The sequence below is a fragment of the Molothrus aeneus genome, chromosome 3 (genome assembly GCF_037042795.1).
Source record: "Molothrus aeneus isolate 106 chromosome 3, BPBGC_Maene_1.0, whole genome shotgun sequence".
Lineage (NCBI taxonomy): Eukaryota > Metazoa > Chordata > Aves > Passeriformes > Icteridae > Molothrus > Molothrus aeneus.
The window spans coordinates 96,311,460-96,333,729 of NC_089648.1; the positions used below are offsets into that span (position 1 = coordinate 96,311,460).

Below are 22,270 nucleotides of genomic sequence, written 5' to 3' on the forward strand. Positions count from 1 at the left end.
ATTTGCTTTTGCTAGTAGAAATACGTTATTACTGTTTCACACCTTTTTTGTTGGGTCTAATCTAATCTGTGTTTAGACCAAATTATATTGGTGGAATGGTGAATTTGTCTTGAGTAAGGACAATAACTTGGCCTTTGCAGAGCAAAGTAACAACATGGATCTTGTACCCTGTTATTATTGATCATCCTTATTAATTCTGATGGTGGCTAGTCCATCAGAAAATTGTGTCAGTAATTTGACAAAAACTTTATGTATAACTTCTCTAAAAGATTAACAAAACTGAGAAAGACTTTAAAAAATTTGACTGTCTTCCTCTTGAGATTAAACTAACATCAGAAAGGCTGAAAGTCTGAAATATTCATAAATCAGTGATGCATAATTTGTAAATTTGTATTTTATATAATGTACAACTTTCTCTGTCCTAAAGAGCATTTTATATTTCTTGTTAACAGTGAATGCAAATAATGCTCAATGGAATTCTGCAGTGACCTTTGTTTTATTATAATTACTGCATATTTATAAATGAACAACTAAACTCCAATTTGAGAGCTACAACAACTTTGAGTTGGAATCCTTTGATAAAAACACAACTGAATAAACTTCATAAATTTAACTCCCTAAGAAGAGAAAAAGAAAGTCTCCTCTGAAAATTCCTCTGTGTATACCTACAGACAAAGCAGATTTTTCCATGCTTTTGCAAGCAAAAAACTAAACAAAACAGCAATATGGACAGATTTGAACAGAAGAGGATAACTTGCTTTAAAAACAGCACAGGAGAACAGACTGAATGTAAAATATCATATAATCACTGTATTATATAAATGCATAAAATAGAAATACGCAGGTGTTAACCACCACATAATAATAAAACAATGCAGTACCTGTGTTATGTCATAATATAATTCCATGTAATGTCACTAAGTCTTAGCGACTGAAATCCTACTAAGTAAGCAGAATCTACATCAACTTCTGCTAATGGCTGTTCTATACTGGAACACTTCCACATTTGTCAAAAGCACACGAAAATCAGAGGGCGAGGTCCAAAATACAGTACACACATTGTGAACCTTTCCCACCAGACAAAGGGTAATTGGAAGCATTTGAAGACAAAAGGCACAGCTTACTGGTACCAGAAAGGCCAACAAAGAAGGCATGACTGCTGTGAAATACCTCATGGTGCAGGACTCAGAATTATCAAGCACTTGTTCAGTGGAGGCAGCAGCAAGACAGTTTAAATTCTGTTCCTAATACTTGCTTTGACTTCATTCTGAACATTTAATTTGTTTCTATACCTTGCCCATTCTTTATCATTGGTTTCTGTTTATATCCTGCATTTCTTAGACTGGAAGATTGTAGCAGCATTTATACCCAGTTGAGAGCGGGTCTAACAATGTTTGAGTGCAATAATGTACACAAACAGAAGTTTAATTCAAGCAAAAATGACAGGCTGAGAAACTAAAATCCTGGTTTGGGTCATAACATCCTATTCAACTGAAGCCATGAATGTTTTAAACAAGAAGTGAGTTGATGAAAAACTGCTATTCAAATCCTATACAAGACACCTGTGATCCCTCCTAAGGCAAACATTAGACTGAAGCTGGCTGATTTTTCCCAAAAAATAACATGCCATCTCATTAGTGTGTGAGAAGTGCTGAACAAAATACTGACAGAATCTGTGATACCAAAGAAATTACCACCTAGAGTGAGAGAGTACATTTATTAATAAAGTATTCAACTAACTGGAAGCAAAGCCATTTATATAGGCTTTCTTGTATTATAAAGGAAATGGTCTGGGTATTTTCCTTTTTCAAAGCATGAGACTATTCACGTATGGATTGATCCAAATCCCACTGAATTCCATACACATACATGAAGTGCTGATTACTCTTGCACACAAACTTCTAAACTTTATGCCAAAACAAAAATCTTCATAGTTTACTGAAGTAAATCAGGTAGAAATAATCAATACAGCACAAACTACAATACAGTCATTAGTGATAATCACATATGATAATTTAAAACAAAGCTAAGGCTTATTAAAGGAGGTGCTGATCATAACTGCTTTTTCTACAGTGCGCTGCATCAAAAAGAATTTGAATTAGAACTCACATGACTGTGATAAAGCACCCTATTATGAGTGGTTCAGAATGGCTCAAATATGTACTAAAAGTATAAAGTTTTAGGGTGATCATTTTCTTCTAGCAAAGTCAAAACAGGGCATATTATGTAGCACATGGGAATCCATAGGAGATTTAAAAATATTTCCTTCCATGGGGAACCATACTCACAAACATGATCTCTTTAACTGATTCTGTTAATGTCGAGTGATATTTTTGGCCATGAGCATTTTAGCAGGAACAAAATTTACGTAAAAAAATTACGTAAAGTGAAATTACTTTTCTTTATAGTCTAGATTTTCACTGAGATCAAACAGTTCATTACAGTGTAATAACAAAACTGCTTAAAACTGCTCATAACCTGCATGGTAACCACATATTTCAGTATATCAGTTTGAAGTTTTTAAAAAATATTTTGTAAAACATAATGAAAAATATTCCTAACACAAAATTCACAAGTGTGTTTTTCCCATCCTCCTTTGTCCCCTTGAACTCATGAATAAAAGGGTCACTGCAGGCAGAAGGATTTAAAAATTATTAAGCCTCTTTCAAGTATGTTTCTGTACTCATTCAATATTTTGGACAACTGTTCTATTTATTTTTGATTTTCTAAATTTTACTTTAGTCTCAAATAGTTGTTGCACACTAAATATTAAAAATTCCTGTCAAAGTATATGGTTGTTAGATTCCATTTTGTAATTTTTGATATTACTAGACAAATCCTTCACTGATTTAACAGTTTTAATCCTGTGATGGAGCCATGATATGACATGTTATTACTGACTATGACTTCCTGACTAGGGATGTCCAGCCTACTCATCGAGCTAGTAACCTCTGGGTATGTGATGAATATTATGAATTCATCTCCAATGTGTGCAACAGGAAATGGGCATTCATGGAATGGCATATAAATAAATGCATACATGTCATGAAGGTTCTATAAAGCTGTCTGCATCCTACATCTTACTATTATTCAACAGTGTGACATAAACTGTTATTTTAAAGACACATCTATTACACTAAATCCTCTGTTAAGATCTTTGTGTTGTCAGATTTGAAATCAGGGCAAAAAAAAAATCAGTTGCTGAATACTGAGATGCTGGTACACAGTGAGCTCTTAGAATTTCTGACAAAGTAGACCAAAGCTGCATTTCTAGCATAATAAAATATCCCTACTACAATTATTTTAGACCATCTGAACACAAAATACAAGATTAAGCCTGGAGCTCCAAATGCTGAAATTTAATAAATGTGAACATCCTTTATCTTTCCCTCTTGGATGTAAGTAACAGGAGGAACCCTGTCAGATCTGGCAATAAACACAACAGGAAACTCTCTATAGTTTCTGTCTAAGTAACTATTACAAAACTCCACAATAATATTATGGCCACAATAAGAAAAAAGATATTTGGATTCCCTCTTGGATTGACTACAAAGTCTTTACATGTCTACTAGACTTGGAACTGAGCCCTGTCTTATTGACAGAAACTTCATGACATACTTCAGTCACAGCACTGAAGATCAAGAGGACAAATTCCCCACAGCCCTTAAATTTAGGATCCTGCCAAAGTATTCACTGAGATCTATTTGCCAGTGCTTTGATCCAGGGTAAGTATCTCAAATGTAAGGCCACAGAAAAGGATCTAGATACAAGGAAACTGGGTCTAAGTAAAATGGTAGTGATTTTCAATATTGCCCTAATCAATGACACCAAAGATGATCTTCCTACAGAAGAAATGCTGAATAAACCACATATTTGAAAACTATTTTATGAACAAGCAATAGTTAGAGCTTCTTCTTTTTTGACCTAGATCCTTTCATTGTTCAACACTTCAGAACATTTAGAAACACAATGATCCATTGTATACTTGTCACTTCTTTTGTAAAAGGCAACACTTCTTAAAAAGGAAAAATACCGACTTTCATGCATTTTCCTAAGCCTGTTATCATATTCAAAATTGTAGAAGTCTTCAGAGGTTCAAAATAGAAACAATTGGCTTTAATCAAATGCTCTCTATTTACATAAGGGTTCTAAAATGTAACTGAAAATAGTTTTGGGGAAAGATTTTACACTTCATACAGTCAAGATTGATGAAAGTAATTCTGATGGATGGGAAGGTTTGCATAATACTTGGAAAGCTGTCAGGTCTTTGCAATTCCTTTCCAAAAGTCACTTCTAGGCAATGTCAGTACCAAACCTCAAAATAATGCACAAATTCATAAAACACAAACCAAATTTACATCACTCTTCAATAGTAAACTCCATTTCCCTTAAAACTCAACTTACACTAGCAAAACTCTACTTTCAGTTGCCACTATGAACTGTAACAACCATTTCTTAGTTATTGGTCTACCTCATTTATGCCACCTGTGCCAATCTAACTTGAACTACATTGTCTGTGAAAACAAAATTTGTATTTCTTGCCTTAATGTTCGCTGACAGAAGTGATGAACTGCATTGCATTTGTAGCAAGAACATTCTACGTTTTGATTCCTCAATAAGGCCTTGATCTGAACCACAAACCAGCTTTTTACAAACAGATACACCTGACTGATGTGCTTAATGAATGCAACTGTATCTACAGAAGACAAAGTCTAAACATACCTCCCTTGCAGATTTTTAGCCTTCTGGGAAAGGGAAAAAATGTTTTAGACACTGAGTGGAAAACAAAAAGCTTACTGCTAGCTGAGAAGTACTCTGAGACTTAATTTGCAAACTGATTATAACTTTGAGTAAAAATCTGATGAAAATTTTCGAAGTGCATTTATGGAAGTAATTCTAATAATGTGAAAATTTTCCTCAGTACAAAACTGACCTCACTAAATAAAGTGAAAAAAAAGCAAATCAAACCTTCCACCTACCAAATGAAATTTCTACCCCCCATTTCTCAAGCTCATATGCAGGAGAACCCAAGAGTAGGGACAAGAATCAAAATATGTCTGGAATTGGAATCAGAATATGCTGGAAACACGTTTCAAAATTTAAGGGAAGGAAAAAAACCAAAGAAAAGCTTGCCCTAAGCTTTCTCTGTCCTTTCAATTAAGTATGTTTCTGAAACAGACGCTTTAGCCTGGATTCACTTATCCCCTTGGAATCTAGTGTATTTTGGGGAACGATGCGAGAGCCCAACGTGCTCGCGCTGCCTCGGTCCCCGCCCCACGAGGGACCGGTGCCGGAGGACGGGAACAGGAGGCAGGGAGGAAGGATGGACGCGCCTCCCGCGGAGCCGGGGGATGTGGGGGGATGCGAGCGATGCGCGCCCGCCCCTCCGCGGACCCGCGCACCGCGGCCGCGCTCGCTGCGCGCGTTCCGCTCCGCGCTGTCCGTGTTCCCCGCCTGGGGCCGCGGCTCCCCCGCGCTTCCCATGACTCACACGGCGGAGCCCGGGGGCGGAAGCGGCGCCTCCCCCCGCGGACGGGCGGTGCGAGCGCCCCGCACCCGCGCAGCGCCCCCGGGCTCCGCTGCTGCAGCCGGGGCTGCCCCCGCCTGCCGGGGCACTGCTCAGCTCTGAACGATGCGAACCACCACCATCCCTGCCACCGAACGAGCTTCTCTAGGGGATTTCTGCGGCAGCCGGGCCTCCCCCGTCCGTCAGAACCGCTCTGGTCCCGGGCTGGCGGCGGAGCGCGGAGCCACAGGACGCTCAAAGCGTCCCGCTCGCCAGCCTTCCCCTCCCCCGGCCCTGCCCTTGGCCGCTGGCACCGCGGCAGCTGGAGCAAGTTCAGCTTTTCTTCTCCCACAGCACTGGGGCTTGGCTGCCCTTAAAGAAAATCCTCTCCTAACAACGTGTCAATGTTACATTCCTCCACAAAGCAACTTCTATTAGGGGGGCTGGGAGCTTGGCACTGCCTCGCCACAGACTGAGAGCTTTGTGGCTATGCAAAAAACAAGGAGAGAGGGAACATTTCCTGCATTAAAATGCAATACCCCAGGCTCGATGATTTATCCTCACCCTCCCCCTACTCCCGCATGGCAGCTCTGAAGGACCCCCTCGCCAAGAGCCTGCATCCAGTGCCCCCATCTATGTTCAACCCACGCTTTCCCTGCCTCACAACCCTTCAAAGTCCTTCTAAAAATCACCCTCCCGCCCCAGCCTCTCCAGAATGTCAGGCTAAAACAGGAGTACGTAGCAGAGGGACTAGGTGGAAGGCTGCCGTGCTAACTGCTAGATCCCTGACTTCCCACCCTTCCGCAACAGCCCCCTCCCCTTTTTCCAGCAGGGACATGAAGCAGCTGCTGGGACTGGAGCAGCTGCTGGGAATGACACATCAACCCCCTCCTCGCTAATACTGCAATGAGATTCTGAGCCTCCATCTCCGGGAGCAGGGACTGCCTGGGGAATGGGTGCAGGAGCAGCCACTGGCCCCTTCCCAAAGCTCCCAGGAGGTTAAACCAGCATGTCCTGCCTGCACAGTGCCTCGCCTCTCCAGGCATCTCAGGCAGAGGTTTCACACTCAGAAACTGCGTTTGCTCTTGGTTTATTTGTAGGTTGCTGAGGTCTGGCCCAGGGACCAGGTGTCCTGAACATGGTAAATCTCTTGGTCTTTTGGTCAGGTTGCCTGCATGCCTTTGGAAATATTTTCCTTGCAAAGTCAAGGGATCATATCAAGAAGGCCAAGGTTTTTCAGCTGGGTGGTTGCTGTAAAGAGATGGTGAGGGGGAAAGTGATTTCTGGCTCACCACCTGTGGGCATTACTGTAAGTGAGGCCTTAGAACAGATGGATCCTACTTTTGAGGAGTTTCAACGGTGCTCAGCAGAACTATAAGCTGTAGGTTAGGCCAGTTTAGAAATGAAAATTCAGCCTTCCCTGCCTTTAAGGGAATGTGCATCTTCTCCAGCCCTTTTGCCTCATCTAGAGGAAAGCCAGAGTGGAGAGCAACTGAAACGAATGTGAGTATTAAGGAGAGCTGGCAGCAGGACTTACACACTGGCATGGCATTCAGCCCCCCCCTCCAAGAATCACCTACCTTCTTTTGGCGGCCGCTTGGCTTCCCTGGTGAGATTGCAGACCTGGGTGGTTTGCAGCTCCTGGGTCAGGCAGCCTTCTGTCTGCTCGTTGAGGGGCAGCACCACGTTATTGAGCAACACCAGGGACTGGTCGTCTATTCCCCACTCTCCCAAATGCTGAGGGCAGGTGCATTTTGTATACATGATCCCACAGGACTCGGTTCTCCCATTTTCAGATTTCAAGCAGCTCTCCAACCAAGTGCATAACACATGGCACCCAAACTGGCTCGGGCTCACCTTGTTCAACACCAAAAATTCAAAGAAGGATTTGTGGTCTTCTTCTTTTTTGTGTAATCCTGGGAAGTTGATAGGATAGACACGACGTATCTGAATAAAATTCTTATCATACTGCAGAAATACAAAAGCATTCTTGGAGTTGCAGAGCTGCATTATAGAATGGTTATTTTTTAAAAGATCCTTTATTTTTTCATGAGAAAAATGATCAAACTGATAAGCCAAGAGGGAAAAGTTGGAGCAGCTGAAGTCCTTTTTGGAAAATTTCAGGTAAATACTATATTTGGTTGGATCTGGATTTTCCAGCGTCCAAGTGCAGTTTGTGAAGTTTTTAGGAAACATTTCACTTACAGAATACGATCCATAAATGACCCCCTTCACCAACGTGGAACACCAGAAGTCTTGGGCAGCATTAAATCCAAACATAACCAGTAGATAGGTGGAAAATATATAAATCAGCAAATTACGAACAGCCTTCATCCTATGTCATTTGGCCTGCAGGAGATGAAACGAAATAAAAATGCAAGTAGAATTCTTCACGCATAGAAAACCAAACTCCTTCCAATATTCGAGCCAGCTGTTTTCAAGCTTGCAGTTAGAGCCCCTTTCAGAAAGAAGGGCAGGTAATTTTTATTTTATAACGCAAGGGCCGGGGTTGCTGCTGTGTGCACAGCGCCATCACGTGGCCATCGCCGCAGACACGGCTTCCACAGACAAATTAAAACTCAACATCTATTAGATTATTAATAGGAATGTCCTCTCCTCTCTAGGATTTAGTCATCATGGCGTGGACTAGAACTGCTCAACTTAAGTAAAAACCTAGATGCCTTACCTAGCAGACCAAGAGAAGAGAAGTTTATTTATTTATTTATCCAAAAAGTAAATAATTAATCGGCTATAGTTATGTACTTGCATATACGATATCCACATGCAAAATTTCACCAGAATAGGACAAGAAAGCCGGTAGAATTTGTTATATATTATTTTTCTCTTAAGTCTGAGAAGTAACTGAATTATTACAGCAATCATTTAAAAATGCTCAAATTACTATTTGTTACAGATAGAACATTATCTCCCATATGCCTACATGTCTTCACTGTGGCTGCCAGGTCTCTAAAAAGGCAGCAAATACTGAGATTAATGCATTAATAAAATTTTGACAGTATTGAAAAAGAAACAAAGACAGATGGATATAACTACTGCTTGTCTGACACGATCACTAAATGCCAGCTTTTTAAGATAACAATTTCAATGTTCTTCAGCCTCTAAGGATATATAAAATGGATCACAGTATTAGTATTACAATCAGTAGCTCTATGTAACTGGCCATGCTACAGCAGGATCTCTGCACCTATTGGACTGCACTTGCCCTTTGATTACGAATTACTTGTACTGTCTGATTAGCTCCTGTGTTTTGCAGCCCTGCGCTTGAACAAGGAAAAAAAATTACATTTTCTCTGCTAGTATCTCCAAATAAAGCTGTTTTACTGCACCTGCCAACCCTCTGAGTCTCCACAAGCTCTGTTTCTTTTAACAGTGGCCTAGGTTCACACAGTGAACCTGAGTTACATTTATCTCCGTAATGATAACCAAAAATTTCAGGTTGAAGGTTTTCAGCATTAACCTTTGAAAAGTTGCTTATCTCTTACAAATGAGTAGTTTTTCACTCTCTGCTCTTAAATGCAAGCAGAAAGAAGTGATACCGACCTAATTTCAAAACTTTCTCGATTGCAGTCTCTTCCACTGTTGCTGTGTGAGCAGAGGCACACATACACACAGGCACCGTTACTGAGTTTTGATGTGTGTCTTTGCCCAGCTTTTCATCTCCTCACCAAACAGCAAGGCATCTTCTGTTTCCCATTGCGTAACACACAGCAAGTCACCGGATTAAGCTCCCTTGAAGAGATTTTCCTATCTCCTAGATTATATTGCAAACTCTGAATCCTGAAATGGGCAAAAAGCAGTACCAACTCTAACCCTCTTTATAGCAGAGGTTTAAAAAAAAAAAGAAAAAGAAAAAGAAGGAGGGCTGCTGCTGTGCCACATGGTCAGATTTTCTCCTTTCTGAGCATCCATCTCAGTGAATAACATGGTTCTCCTTCTCCAAACAGGGCTGGTACAGCATTTAAGGTCTTAAAAAAGAGAAACTTATTGGGAATTCTGGAAACAATTTCCCCTTTGCTGAAGCACTTTGCAGGCAATGCAGTTCTGCGCAGTGTTATTCAGGATGGTGTAGGCGTTGAAAGCCAATGTGACAATAAGTGTCTAAATTAAGAATTCCACCCATGAAAAAGGATTAATTTTATAATCTGGAAAGTAGAAAGGGAGCTTATTTGCTTTTCTGTTTGAAAAGGAAAAAAGCCTCTGACTTTTTCCATTCTATGTAATATCTGCGCTAGAAAAAATAAAGACCTCTGCAGTGCTAGGCTGTTTTCTATGAAGAAATGTAAAGCCCTCATTTTAGTTGTGCATTTGTTCATGCACGGCTACTGAAACACAGCACTGTCTCAATCCCTCTCTCCCTGTGTGCATTACACACGCACACATGCACACACACACGAACTCGGTGTGCCGGCAGCCTTCAGTTAGTTTGCAGCATTGCTAGATGCAGAGTGAACCTGCTCGCTGGAAGGATTAAAACACTCAGATTAAAAAGATCTTTCTTTTCCATGGAGGAAGGAGTTAAAGAATGGCCACAGAGGTTTACGGTCGCCTATTTGGGAAGGGAGAGAATTCTCTTCTGCTGAAAAGAAACGGGCATTTAGTTTGGATATTCCCCGAACTGATTTTCTAGGTGACACTGTAGTTTAGCCGAACATAGACGGCGCCATCACTCCATTTATTTTTTTTTCCCCCCAACAGAAGACCCACTGACTTCTCTTATTTTAACTTCCTATTAACCTAACAATTCCCCCCACCCCCCATACAAATTACCCCAATCGTGCACAAACCTCAGGTTTTCTCGGTCTCGCTGGAAATTACTCTCAGGGAAGCAGACCTGTCGCAAAACGGACTTCTCTAACTTTTAAACTGCAGCGCTGAAGTAAATGCGGAGATCATTTCGTATGTGCTGTCTCTCTCTCTCTATCCTTCAGCAACAGCCTGTCCCCCTCCTCCGCCGCCTCCTCCCCGGAATCCCAAGCTAAAAGCTCTCCAGTCGTAATCCCTGGAAATGGGAAATGGAAATGCCCGGGGCACCCTTACCTTCCACTCCGAAAGCTGTCAGGCTATTTCTCTAAAACACTAGCACCATAGGCACACGTCCCAACAACAGTGATGGAGAGATTCCCCTTCTGACGGAAGCACCGTTTCCCATTTTCCCCGGCTCAGGTTCAAAACCAAGATTTAAAAAAGCAGCAGAAGATAAAAAACGCAGCGAGAAAATCCCCGCACGCCACACGCACACCCCACCGAGGGAAAAAATCAGCTTTGGCTCCGGATCCACCAAATCCAACCACATGAAGGGAAAGAAAACAGAAAAAAAAAAAAAAGAAAAAAAAGAAAAACCAAAAAAACCAACCACCTCAAACCAGCGAGACTGCAGGGGAAAAAATGGAAGTGGCTGAGCAAGCGAAGGTTTTTTTTTTGTTTGGATTTTTTGTTGGTTTTTTTTTTTTTTTACTTGAAACAAAGTCTCAGCACAGCAGCCCGATGCACGGCGATGCCAGGCAGTCGACGGTCTGAGAGAAGGACTAAGGCGTTAGTGCGGATTTGTTGGTGGGTTTTGTTGTTGTTGTTGTTGTTGTTGTTATTACTAATAGACTTATTCCTCCTTCCCTCCTCCTCCTCCTCCTCCTCCTCCCCCCAGGCACTAATGGCCGGACAGCGGCGGGGGGTCCTCGGTTGCCGATGTCGGGGAGCGGTGTGAGCGCCGGGCGCGCAGGGAGCACGGCGGCGGCGGCGGCGGCGGCGGGAGCGCGTCTCTGCCGCTGCGTGTGGCTCTGCCCGTGCGTGCGTGCGCGCGCGCCCGCCTGCGCGCCCCCGCCTGCCGAGCCCGCCCGCCTCCGTGGGAGCCGGGCCGGGGGCGCGCGCGCGTGTGCGCGCCCCCGTGCGCGCCCGCCCCCGCGCGCCCCCGGCCGCCCGCCGCGGGAATGGGGGGGGTGGGGGGGGCGGCTGCGTGCGCGCGCCTGCGCCCCGCTCCGCGCGTGCCCGCGGCGCCCCCCGGCCCCGACAGCCGGGCCCGCGGAGCGGTGCGCGCGTCACGGGCGCTCGGCGCGTCCCAGAAACGCCGCTCGCCGCGCCCGGCAGGGTTCCCCGCCGCCGTTCCCAGCGCTGGGGCCGGCTGCGCCCCGGCGTCAGAAAAACCCGCGGGCGGGGAGCGAGGGAAACGGGGACGCCGGGGCGGGAAGCTCGCACTTGATCTCCTTCCTCTTGTTTTTTCTTCCAAAGCACAACCTCCCCCTCGCCGCAGCCCCGGGAGCTGTCGGCTCGGCCCCGCGATGCAGATTAACTGATACAGGGCTCCCGGGATAAACGCTCTCAAACTGCCGCCCGCCTCCGACTAGAAACAATAGCAATTTTCTCAGCGCGGCTGCAATTAACGCCGCGTTTGTTCCCCGCCAGAGATAAGGCTGTGCCCGGTCGCAGCCGCATCCACTCCCTCGGCGGCCACCGGCCGCCCTCTCCGCACGGGAAGGATGGAGAGCCGGCGGGGCTCGCCCGGCGCTGTGCCCAGCGCGGGAGCCACGCTGCCCCGGCTGAGAGCGGAGTTTGCGAGGCGACAGCGGCTGAAGTGGCACCGACGGCGGCGGGTGGGGTCAGACGGGGGAGGTTCATGAAAAAAGCTTTGCCACAAGCAAGGCGCTCCCCTTTTTCTTTTGTTTTTGTTTTAAATTTTGCTACATCTGGGTATGCTTTTTTTGCCCTCCCCTCCCGCTGTGTCCCTCCTGCTCCCCAGGTCGGGTTGGGTTGTCCTCTGGCTCTTCCCGCTGGCGTGAGATATCAGGGCAGCCTGCACGACAACAGATATCCAGCGTGAAAATTAGGAGATGACATTTTAATAAATGCTGCTGTCAGTCAGCAGCTCTCAGCCTGGCTGTCGTGTGCTCCCACTGCTGCCATTCTGCAGAGAGCACAAGGCCCTGCTGAGTTCGTGGGGCAATACAGCCCCTCCACGCCTTCAAAGTTCATATGAATCATGGTTGTGTGGTTTTGGACACGACCTCCCACCCCGATGAAATGAAAGTTTAAATTTCTGGACAACATCCAAACCAATCAGTCCTTAAAGCAAGCAGTTTTCTCCCCTATGGTCCTGCTCTAGCCCCTGCAAGGTCTGAATTCCAGTAACACAGAGCTTTTATGATTACAATTACATGCTGCACAAATTCTGATCAGAGGTATCGCTGGTCACAAACCACTTTCGACCAAAGTAAACCAAAACATGGTTATAGCTTTTTACTGTATTTTCCATAGGTATAAGCTGTAAAACCACATCCCTGCTAGCTTTTACACTCATAAATATGTTATATCCCTGTTGTCAAAATAAAACAAACAGTACCTACCCAAAGCAAGGAAAATGTGAGAGATATTCAGGGTCTGTGCCCAGCAAATGCAATGCAATGAAAACTGAACTCTTACTGGCTTAGAGATAATCAAATTCTCTCATATTTGCTGACATTCCATACTATCTCTGGGTGATCATCGTGTCGCTTAAGGTACTTAAAGGGAACTTCTGTTCATTGACAGAGTGATAGGAGCAGAACAAATCAAAGGTGTATATACAATGCAATATTTGAATATTTTTTTCATCTCCTTCACATTAAATGAGGAACTATAACATAAGTCACCAAAAAAACCCAACTTGAATGAACTCTTACCTGTTTTCTATGACATTGGCAAGTTGTAGCTCCTTTAACTGTGAGTGGAAATTAAAGAATAATGAATATACAAGGTATGGTAAGCAATTGTCTTTAGACATCTCCTAGGTATTCCAACCCAGTGATTAACTTGATCTTTTCAATTTTGTGAAGACATGTCAATGCTGGAGAGGAGTCTGGGATGGAAGACTCCTTAACCTCATGTTCACAAAATGAAGAAAAGGATGGAGGTTGCACAAGTTGTGTTTAGATTAACTATGGCAGCTGAGGGGTAGAGGGGTGGGAAGTGATGGGACAGGATGGGATGGGACGGCAGCATAGAGTGCTCTGAAAATTTCTTTACAAGATTTGTACAATTAGACTTCAACAATTCAGGTTTTAATGACTGGAACTAAAATAAGTATGCCATTTTTCTGAGTACACAAATATCTACAATCCACTTGCAGGTGTTTTTCTCCTGCAATTGAGGCCAATTTGAGAAAAAAAAATTGTTTGCCAGGTGTCATGCAGCATTTGAGGTAAAAGAAAAAATGTTATTTTGTATGTATGTGTGTTATTTTGATAGTCTAGAAGTGAGAGTCGAGATATGTTTAAGTCTGCAAAATATAAATAGGTAGAAATGTGACAATAGGTTTGTTTAATTTGGGCATGCGGATCACTTGTGTTAGGAATGGTCCTAGTTTGTGTGTACATTTATTCCTAAACTACAGCCTGAAGGGCAGATGCAAAATGAACCTATGCACGTAATTTGGAAATATTGAGTAGATCAATCTTGTTTGAGTACCTCTGTTAAAACCTAGGAATAATGCATTAATGCAATCACACTCTTTCATGGGAGGGCTGTCAGCCCTGCATGGTGCACGTGGTGCCATCTGTACTACAAAGAAAGTATCAAGGCACTGAAAGAAGTGTTATGTTGCTCAGTAGTAGTGTTGTAAGGACTGGCACAACTTAGTGAATGCTAAATTTATAGTGTTGCTTTCTAGACTCAATGCAATTGTTTCAGCAAGGTTGGGCTTGATCCAAACTAGGAAAGAGAGAAGGAAGTAATGTTTTTAATTAATGTCTGTATTAATGAGAAAAATGAGGCTTACCCAATTTAATATGTTGGATGGAATAAATTAAAGGGCTTGTTTAGTTGGGATTTTTCCCCCAGATCTGCAGAAGCACTTTGAGATCTTTGCTGTCTTGGTGATAGCAGCTAGATGATTTCAGTCCAGATTTTAGTGAACATACCACAAAATTCAACACAGTCGGAATTGGAATTACCACTGACAGTTCTGGTGCAAATTTAAAAAGGAAGACGACAAAAGCAAGTGGCTTTGGAGAATGGACTGTTCTCTTACTCAATCATCAGTCACTCTTAGGGGGACTCGTTTCAGCCTGCAGTGTCACTCCTTTGAGCAAATAAGACAGTCTATCTCCATTACTGAAGGCACACATTTTAAAAAAATCTTAAAATTGTTTTCAACAAAGACTTTATTAATCATTATTATTATTATTATTATTATTATTATTATTATTGTTATTGTTATTGTTATTGTTATTGTTATCATCATCATCATCATCATGTTTAACTGACTCCAGAGTTACACTTAGATATGACCTTCTATGTACACAAGAAGGGAAGCTGTTGTTATAGACTCTATTTCGAGGTAAGAGTTCAGGGATAGTTACACTGAGCCTCCTGGCTTATGTAGAAGTGCCACTGGTCTGTTTCCCACTTCCCACTTTTTGCAGATATGCAAGGCCCTTCAAAATCCCCTTTGGCAAGAATAGACTTTCTACTCTGCATTACTTATTATTCTGCAGAACACCAAGCTGTATTTCCTAGCTCTGAGTCAGGAAAATGTTAAATCCAAAGCTGGTGTGACCACTTCAAGAGAAATGTTATGTAATTGGGTGTGAAGAAAAAAAGTTAAATGGAATATGCTGGCCATATTACAGGCATTATAAAATTCACTAAATACCTAAATAAGAAGAGAAGAAAGATATTTTGTTGTTCCAACAGATTGAGAACAAATGCAAATTGGAAAAAAAATCATGGACTTGCACTTGTTTTCTGGTCCAGGATGTTACAAACCATTAAGATTTTAATGCATTTCTCTATTAATTTCAGATTCTAAGTGAATTTCCCCAGTATTAGTTTTCTCTCTGCTATTAAGAGGAAACATTAATTTAATAAATAATAGGCTATGTTCTGCCTTCTCAATTTTAAATATACTTGGAAAGATTATATGATTCTAATTAATTTTATTAGAGAAGTGATTCATATATTCATAAATAGCTAATTAATAATGCAGCACCAGTAGATGGTGCTCAAGAATATATAGCATACCTGGAGGCATGGGTGAATGAAATGTTCTATTTTGAAATTGAAAAATTTTGGCAAAAATACTAATTTACTTTTGGGAAGTTGATTTTTCATCAATATTGTCACCTTCCAAATTCACTCAGACCTTTGGTTGGTTGAGAATTTTCAAGTTGAAAAAGTCAGTGATTTACTTGCTTGTTTGTTTTCATTCTTTGTATGGCTTCTTCAGCAAAGGTTTCCACAAGTAATTCTAAATTGTGCTACTAGCTTTAAGTATTTTGATATTGTCATTCAATCCTATAAATTCAATAACTGGGCCAGTTATTGAATTTATTGGATTTATAAATAATTAATATTGAATTCGTGCAATAGGTGACACTAAGAGCATGGGCAGAAGGGGCCTGAATCACATGTAAGGCCTGTACAGCATCCTGCCACAGATGGTGGCTTTTGAAGGCTCCTGAGGAAGGTGCAGAAAACCCAGAACGCGAGGATTTTTGAAAATCTGACTTCAAAAAAAATCTCACATAGTCTCCAGTATGCAAAGGTCTTTTTAAGTGTCCAAATAAGTCTAAGTTCCCCTGCAATAATCATTTAGCTTGTTTAACTCCATGCATTCTTATTTTCTACATAAGCACCTAATTGTTTTCAATCTTAAATTTTTTTCTGTCTCAGCATTAGCAAATGATGAGTCCCACAGCATAAATACTAAGTGAAAACTGATGTTCTGTTAGATTTGCTAGCTTTTTATTTAATTCAACATATTCATATGTCACCATATTCTTGTATTAATGCAGGGAGAAGTGAGATTCTGGCTAACTTCTAGCAGTTGTGTAATATTTTTGCCATGCCTCTATTTAATATCTTTTTAAAATATTCCACTCTGTTTCCACAAAACCCTGCTTCTATAATTCTTGTCCCTTTTCTCTCAAACACTTCCTAGTTTTCTGATATCTTTCTAAGATGTAGAAATCAGCACTGCACACAGCAGTTCAGATCAGGCTGCAGCTCTGATTTTTATAACATTGTTTTTCTTTATCATCTCTTCTTGATTCATTTAATATCTTGCTTCTTCTGAGAGCTGCTACACTGAACAGAGGTCTTCAGTTTGCTGTCCATGTCTATTCTTTTTATCTGTCTCCTGTGAGAAACTTTGTCAAGCAAGTTTAAATAAATTTTTATCTGTCTCCTGTGAGAAACTTTGTCAAGCAAGTTTAAATAAATGATGTCTATTGGTTCTCCTTTGACCACTTCAGTAGTTTACTGATGTGTTGAAAACATTCTAGCAGATGAGTGAGGTATCATTTTGCACAGAACTATCATCTCATGGTCTTGTGAGTCTTTTATTTTGTTATTTTTAATTTGTTAGGTACAGAATGCAAGATTTATGAATCTTTGATTCCCTGATTCGTTCAAAACTTCTTTTATGATGTATGTGAAACATTTGCTATTCTCTTAACCTTCCAGTAAAGGAGTTGTTTTTCAATTAGAGATTGCATAGCTCCTCTACTTGTTCAGGATTTTCAGTCTTGGTGGCCTCCTGCTTTTCAAATGATTGATTTGTTCCAGCACCTCTTCATCTGATAGTACCTAATTTTTATTACCCAAGAGTAGATATCTTCCTAACATCCTCTATTGTGAAGACTGATGCAAATAAATCTTCTGTGCTCCTAGCAATGTCCTTCTCCTTAATTACTGTCTTTACTCTCTGAAGTTCCCAGAAGACATAGTTACTCTTAAAAGTTTCTGGCTTTTGATATATTTAAGGAGACTCTTTTAATTTGTTTTTATATTTTTAACTTTATGCTTTTTATAAAAACATATATAAGTTATCTTTGCTATCCATTTTTTCCCTTTTTACATCTTTGCTATAACAGTCCATGATAATTTCCCTCATTTCCTGAAAGCTGCCTTTTCAGATTATGACAATTTCCTGCTTAACTCAAGTAGCATCTCAAATCCTTTCATTTCACTTCACTGCTTTGCAACTTACCTTCCTTGTTTATCTCCTCCCTTCCCCCATATGTTCATTTATCAATGGAAGTATTCTTGGTTTTAGAAGGAACACAAATGCCACATTTTGACTAACATGCATTCTATTGAAGGCCTTTGTCCAAAGGTTAGTGCTGTGACATCTTTTTATATATCTTACATCTTGTTAGATGTGTTTAACCTCATTATTTTAAGACCACTTTACATATTAGTTTGGATATCCTTAATCCTTGACTTCTTTCTGCTGATTGCAATTGAAGTCTAAAAATATGTCTAAACTCTGTTTTAATAATGGTGTCCAGTTTATCAAGAGGAGTTCATTGATTTAAGGCTGTCTTAGATCTTACAAGGTGACACTCCTTTCTCAAAATAGTTTTCTTTCAGCCATGTGCTGTTTTAAGAACCAATTTCCTATATTTCTGAGAAACTATATTTTTAATCTTCGCCATTTACAGATCTGATTTTTTTCTAATTGGGTTGTATAAAATTTATTATTATCCTGTTTTGTTACATAGTCATGCTTTTTTTCTTTTTCTGTGCTGCACCCTTAGTATCTTAGTTTTGACTTGCATTTTTCGACATGTGTCTTTTTGTGCCCTGAGCTTCCATTCTCAAGCCCTCTTCGCTTAGAGGATTTTTTCACACTGGAATTTATAGAATCTTTTATGTACAAAGCAAAATTCCTCACAGAGCTGGTCCATTCTGTTATTCTGGGGCAGTTTACAAGGCATTGTAGGTTTTAAAAAAATTATAGCATAAAGCCTTCTATTGGAAAGTCTTCTATTTCACTTATTTTGCTTTTAATTTTTAATTTTGCATAAATATTTGAAGTTCTTTATTTTTTACCAGATGTCATTCTATGGCACATTTCCTGGATTTGTGCTTCTTTGGTTGCATTTTAAGTGGATACTCAGAAGTATTTTTATTACTAGTAACATTTGTAGATTACTTGGTGTTCTTTGCCTCTGTTTATTAGGTGTGTGGGGAAAAAAAAACAAACTTCTAGCCTTTCAATCTCTTAAATCAATATTTTAAATACTTTATGTCTTACATATACAATTGCTGTCATTTGATAACAAACCTGCTTCTATTTCATGTATGCACATAGTCTGATGGTGAAATTCTACGGCTGTACCAGTAAAGTTATGAGAAACTCATTGCAGTCCCTACATGTGGGTTAGATAATAAACTTAAAAAAATTAATTGGAGAATATTTATGCAAAGATCAAAATAAAACTAAGGCCACAGCTTCCATGTTAATTATCTAAATGCACTGAAATCCTCTTTATACTGGGAGGAGAAAAAATATTTTAAAAATGCACTTTCATCTCTGATGTTATTAATGTACTCTAAAATATTGCCTAGTCATTAATCAAATTGAACTGTGATAAATACAGAAAACCACACAAACCCTGTGTCCTTTTGGCTTGTTCTACTAAAAGGAATGAAATTCAGAGTTAATATTGAATCCGTGTTTGATGCTCTTCATTTTGCTTATGTAGGCTAGAGAAGAGTAATTTTATGTACTTTGTGTGTCATTAACGCCACTAATCACAAAGGGCAGTGTTAAAAGATGATGTCTTGTGTTGAGTTTTTCCTTGCATTAGTGAAAATGAAGGGCTGATAAACCTGTCTAGAGTTTAACTTTCTGCTGTTAGAGTTTCGTGTTTAAAATGGTGGTGGTTTAACACCTGGCAGCTAAGCCCCACATAATCACTCACTCACTCACTCCTGCCTCAGTCATGTTGGGGAAAGAAATGAAAGAGTAAAAGTGAGAAAGCTCATGAGTTGAGATAACAATAGATAAAGTAAAGTCTGCACAGGCAAGGAAAGCAAACCCAGGAGTTCATTCACTACTTGCCATGGCCCTGCAGTTGTTCAGCTGTCTCCAGCAAAGCAGGGCTCCATCAGGTGTAATGTTTGCTTGGAAAGACAAATACCATCACTTCATATTTTTCCCCCTTTCTTCTACTTCCCCCAGCTTTATTTACTGAGCATGACCCCATATGGTATGGAATGTCCCTTTGGTCAGTTGGGCTCAGCTGTCCTAGCAGTGTCCCCTCAGCTCCTTGAGCACCCCCAGCCTCCTCTCTGATGGAATGGGGTGAGGAGCAGAAAAGGCCTTGGCTGGGTACAAGCGCTGCCCATCAATAATGAAAGCATCCCTGGACTATCAACACTGCTTAAAGCACAAATCCAAAATACAGCTGAACACTTTACTACTACTGTGAAATAAAATTAGCTCTACCCCAATCAGAACTAGCATAGAAATGCACAAATTATGCTGCTTGTCCCCTACCAAGTTCAGTTGTGATCTGTTTTAAGATGCTGTTTGAGATACTTGTGCAGTAATCTTGATTAAATAAGTTCTTAGTGGAAGTCTTGGGTTCCAATTCACTTTTTGAGGGTTTGAAACCTGAGGTTTTTCCTTGTTATAACTTTCTAAGCCAGAGAAAAGGACACCAACATTTGTTTAAGGCTAACAACAGCTTTTGTTATTCCTCTTAGACCTCATTCAGGATCACCCAGTTCACAATATCTATTCAGCATGAAACACAGAAAGAATTTTCTAAACTAGGATCAGCATCCAAGTTGCTCTTTATTCTCTTGTGTTCTAGTGAGGGGAAGTGCACATGGTATGGTGGCTCCATTACTGCTTTACTGCTGCTGACAAAGTATGGCCTGCCTGTCTCTTTAAAATAAAGTTTCTGTGAGCTTGATTTGAGGGGAGGATTCAGAACTCTGTATTCTGAGCATCCAGAAGTGATAGTTTGATAATGAATTTTGGGAGGTTTCAAGTGTATCCTTTGTAACAGTATCCCCAGTTATCTGGGGCTTTAAGTTGCCCCTCACTAAGAATTATGTCTTTCTGAGGCACATAGCTCTTCCCAAGAAACTTAGTGTAACAAAAAGCTGCCTCCTGGCTCAGGCTTCCAAATTCCATGCTAAAGAACAGGAGTTGAAGTCTCAGCACAGTCCTCCCTTGCATACTTGTTTGACCCAAATGCATACATTTTTAGAAAAAAATAAATTAGTATGATGATTTTGTACGGATGATATTTTCTCAAATCCCCAGTATTTCCATGGAAAGACCATTCAAGGACTAGGTGAAGCTTCACCCTGGGAGAGAGAAAGGGACATGTTATGAGACTATGGTACTACAGAGTCAAGATTGGCAAGGAAATATAGGCTGGGGATCGATAATTTACTGTCCAACAAAAGAACAGCAGGCACCATAAAAAGCTGAAAGGAGTCATGCTCAAAACAGAAGAGTTGCTCATGAAGCAAGTAACAGACCTTGAAACTCCTTACCAAAGGATGTTGTAGATAATAAAAAATAAATACAAATTTTTGTGGACTCAGGGACAAACTGGACAAGCATATGAAAGAGAAATCCAGTGATGGTGGGGGTTGTCAATAAGTGTGCCAAATCTGATCCACTTCAGCAATTCCCTGTGTTGAAAATAATTAGAAGTTGGGAATGTATTAGGGGAGAATCTTAAGCCTCCTTCAGCATTTATAATGACTTCTCAAACGGAATGTGGGGCTGAATGAAATTTTAGGGCAGTACAAATATTTTGATCTTCACTCTTTTTGGATATTTTAGTAGCGACTGGAGAGGTAGATTTTCAGGGGTGAAAATCTGAGGGTGTTTTCCAGAGATCCTGGAATGGTTGAAATTTGGAAGCAAGCACTGAACATTATTGTTCAGAATGTCAGGACATCTATTTCAGTTTTAAAACATTGGCTGAGTGCCCATAATTGCCTTAAGTGAGTGCTCACATTTAAAAATTTGAGGATACAGTCCAGTTTCAGATCAAGCTGAGACCCAGGGATGAAATTCTCAAGGTCTTTTTTCTCCATCTAAACACCATTGGTTTTGTAAACACATTTTCTGCAATTCCCCACATCTTAAGGGAAGAAGTTCTGTCCTATTCTAAAATTGTCTAGTATCTAAAATTTGATTGAATGGGCAAGGCTTATCTTAAGCTAAACAAATGTTTTAGAATTGGGAATAATTATATACTTTATAATTTTGGAAGAGAGTTCTTGGGAGAAGAAAAAAATATGCTCTCAATTTCCAAGAAAAATCATTTCCTTGGCTGCATGGTGGGTGTCCAGAGTAAATTGTTTCATAGAAGCAGTCTGTTTAAAAGTTTATGTATATGTCAGACAGACTTTTTTTGTACTGAAACACTCGGTATTTCTTTTTTGACCTCATATTGTAAAAATTATTAAAATATCTGAAAAAGATGAAGCATCAGACAGTAACAGCCAAAGTCATGAATGACAAATGCTTCTTACTGACATGGCAAGGATTTCTCATATGACTGTCAGTAAGGGGTTCATGGTCCACACTTCTGCAAGGTGGTGCTGTGAAGCTCAACTGCTTGAGGAAAACAGATGTGGATGTATCATTCAAATTTTAAGAAGTGCAGCTTTTTGGAATATGTGTTTCAGGTCATTGTATTAGTCTTCCAGCATGGAAATTTAGAGGAATAGCTAAGTTTACTGAGTTAGAGGGCTGTGTGTTGGCAGTAGCTCAGCTCATATCAATGGCCTTGTATCAGTGTAAAACATATGTGAGTATGGAATCATGCTCTTGATATGTGCTCTGGGCTCAAACTGAAGAGTGAGAGGAGAGAAACACATTCATATTACTGAAGGGCAAAATATTCTGTGAAAATGTGGAGTATTACTGTGAGGAGCTACATGTGGCTGTCATCATTCTGAAGAGACATTTTGACAACACTATACAAAATATGAGAGATTGCAAGAAAAGTAGTT

The 22,270-nt window shown here is 40.7% G+C and overlaps 1 protein-coding gene and 1 long non-coding RNA gene across 7 annotated transcripts in view; one reads left to right on the forward strand and one right to left on the reverse strand.

Moving 5' to 3' along the window:
- Positions 1–10,835, reverse strand: part of ADGRB3 (adhesion G protein-coupled receptor B3) — a 446,706-nt gene extending 435,871 nt beyond the window's left edge. For 2 of the 6 annotated variants that reach the window (XM_066547459.1, XM_066547457.1), the window contains exons 1-2: positions 10,565–10,833; positions 7,087–7,855 (exon numbers count right to left, since the gene is read on the reverse strand). In XM_066547459.1, coding sequence (XP_066403556.1) covers positions 7,087–7,840 — 754 coding nt within the window. In that variant the 5' untranslated portion in view covers positions 7,841–7,855; positions 10,565–10,833. Of the gene's footprint in view, positions 1–7,086; positions 7,856–10,311; positions 10,387–10,564 lie in introns of those variants that run through there. The other 4 variants (XM_066547461.1, XM_066547460.1, XM_066547462.1 and 1 more) reach the window with 3 other exon arrangements.
- A 141-nt stretch (positions 10,836–10,976) lies between these two features.
- LOC136555001 (uncharacterized) overlaps positions 10,977–22,270 on the forward strand; it is a 58,621-nt gene continuing 47,327 nt past the window's right edge. The window contains exon 1 of the long non-coding RNA XR_010783409.1: positions 10,977–11,077. This is a non-coding gene — a long non-coding RNA (uncharacterized lncRNA). The remainder of the gene's footprint in view (positions 11,078–22,270) is intronic.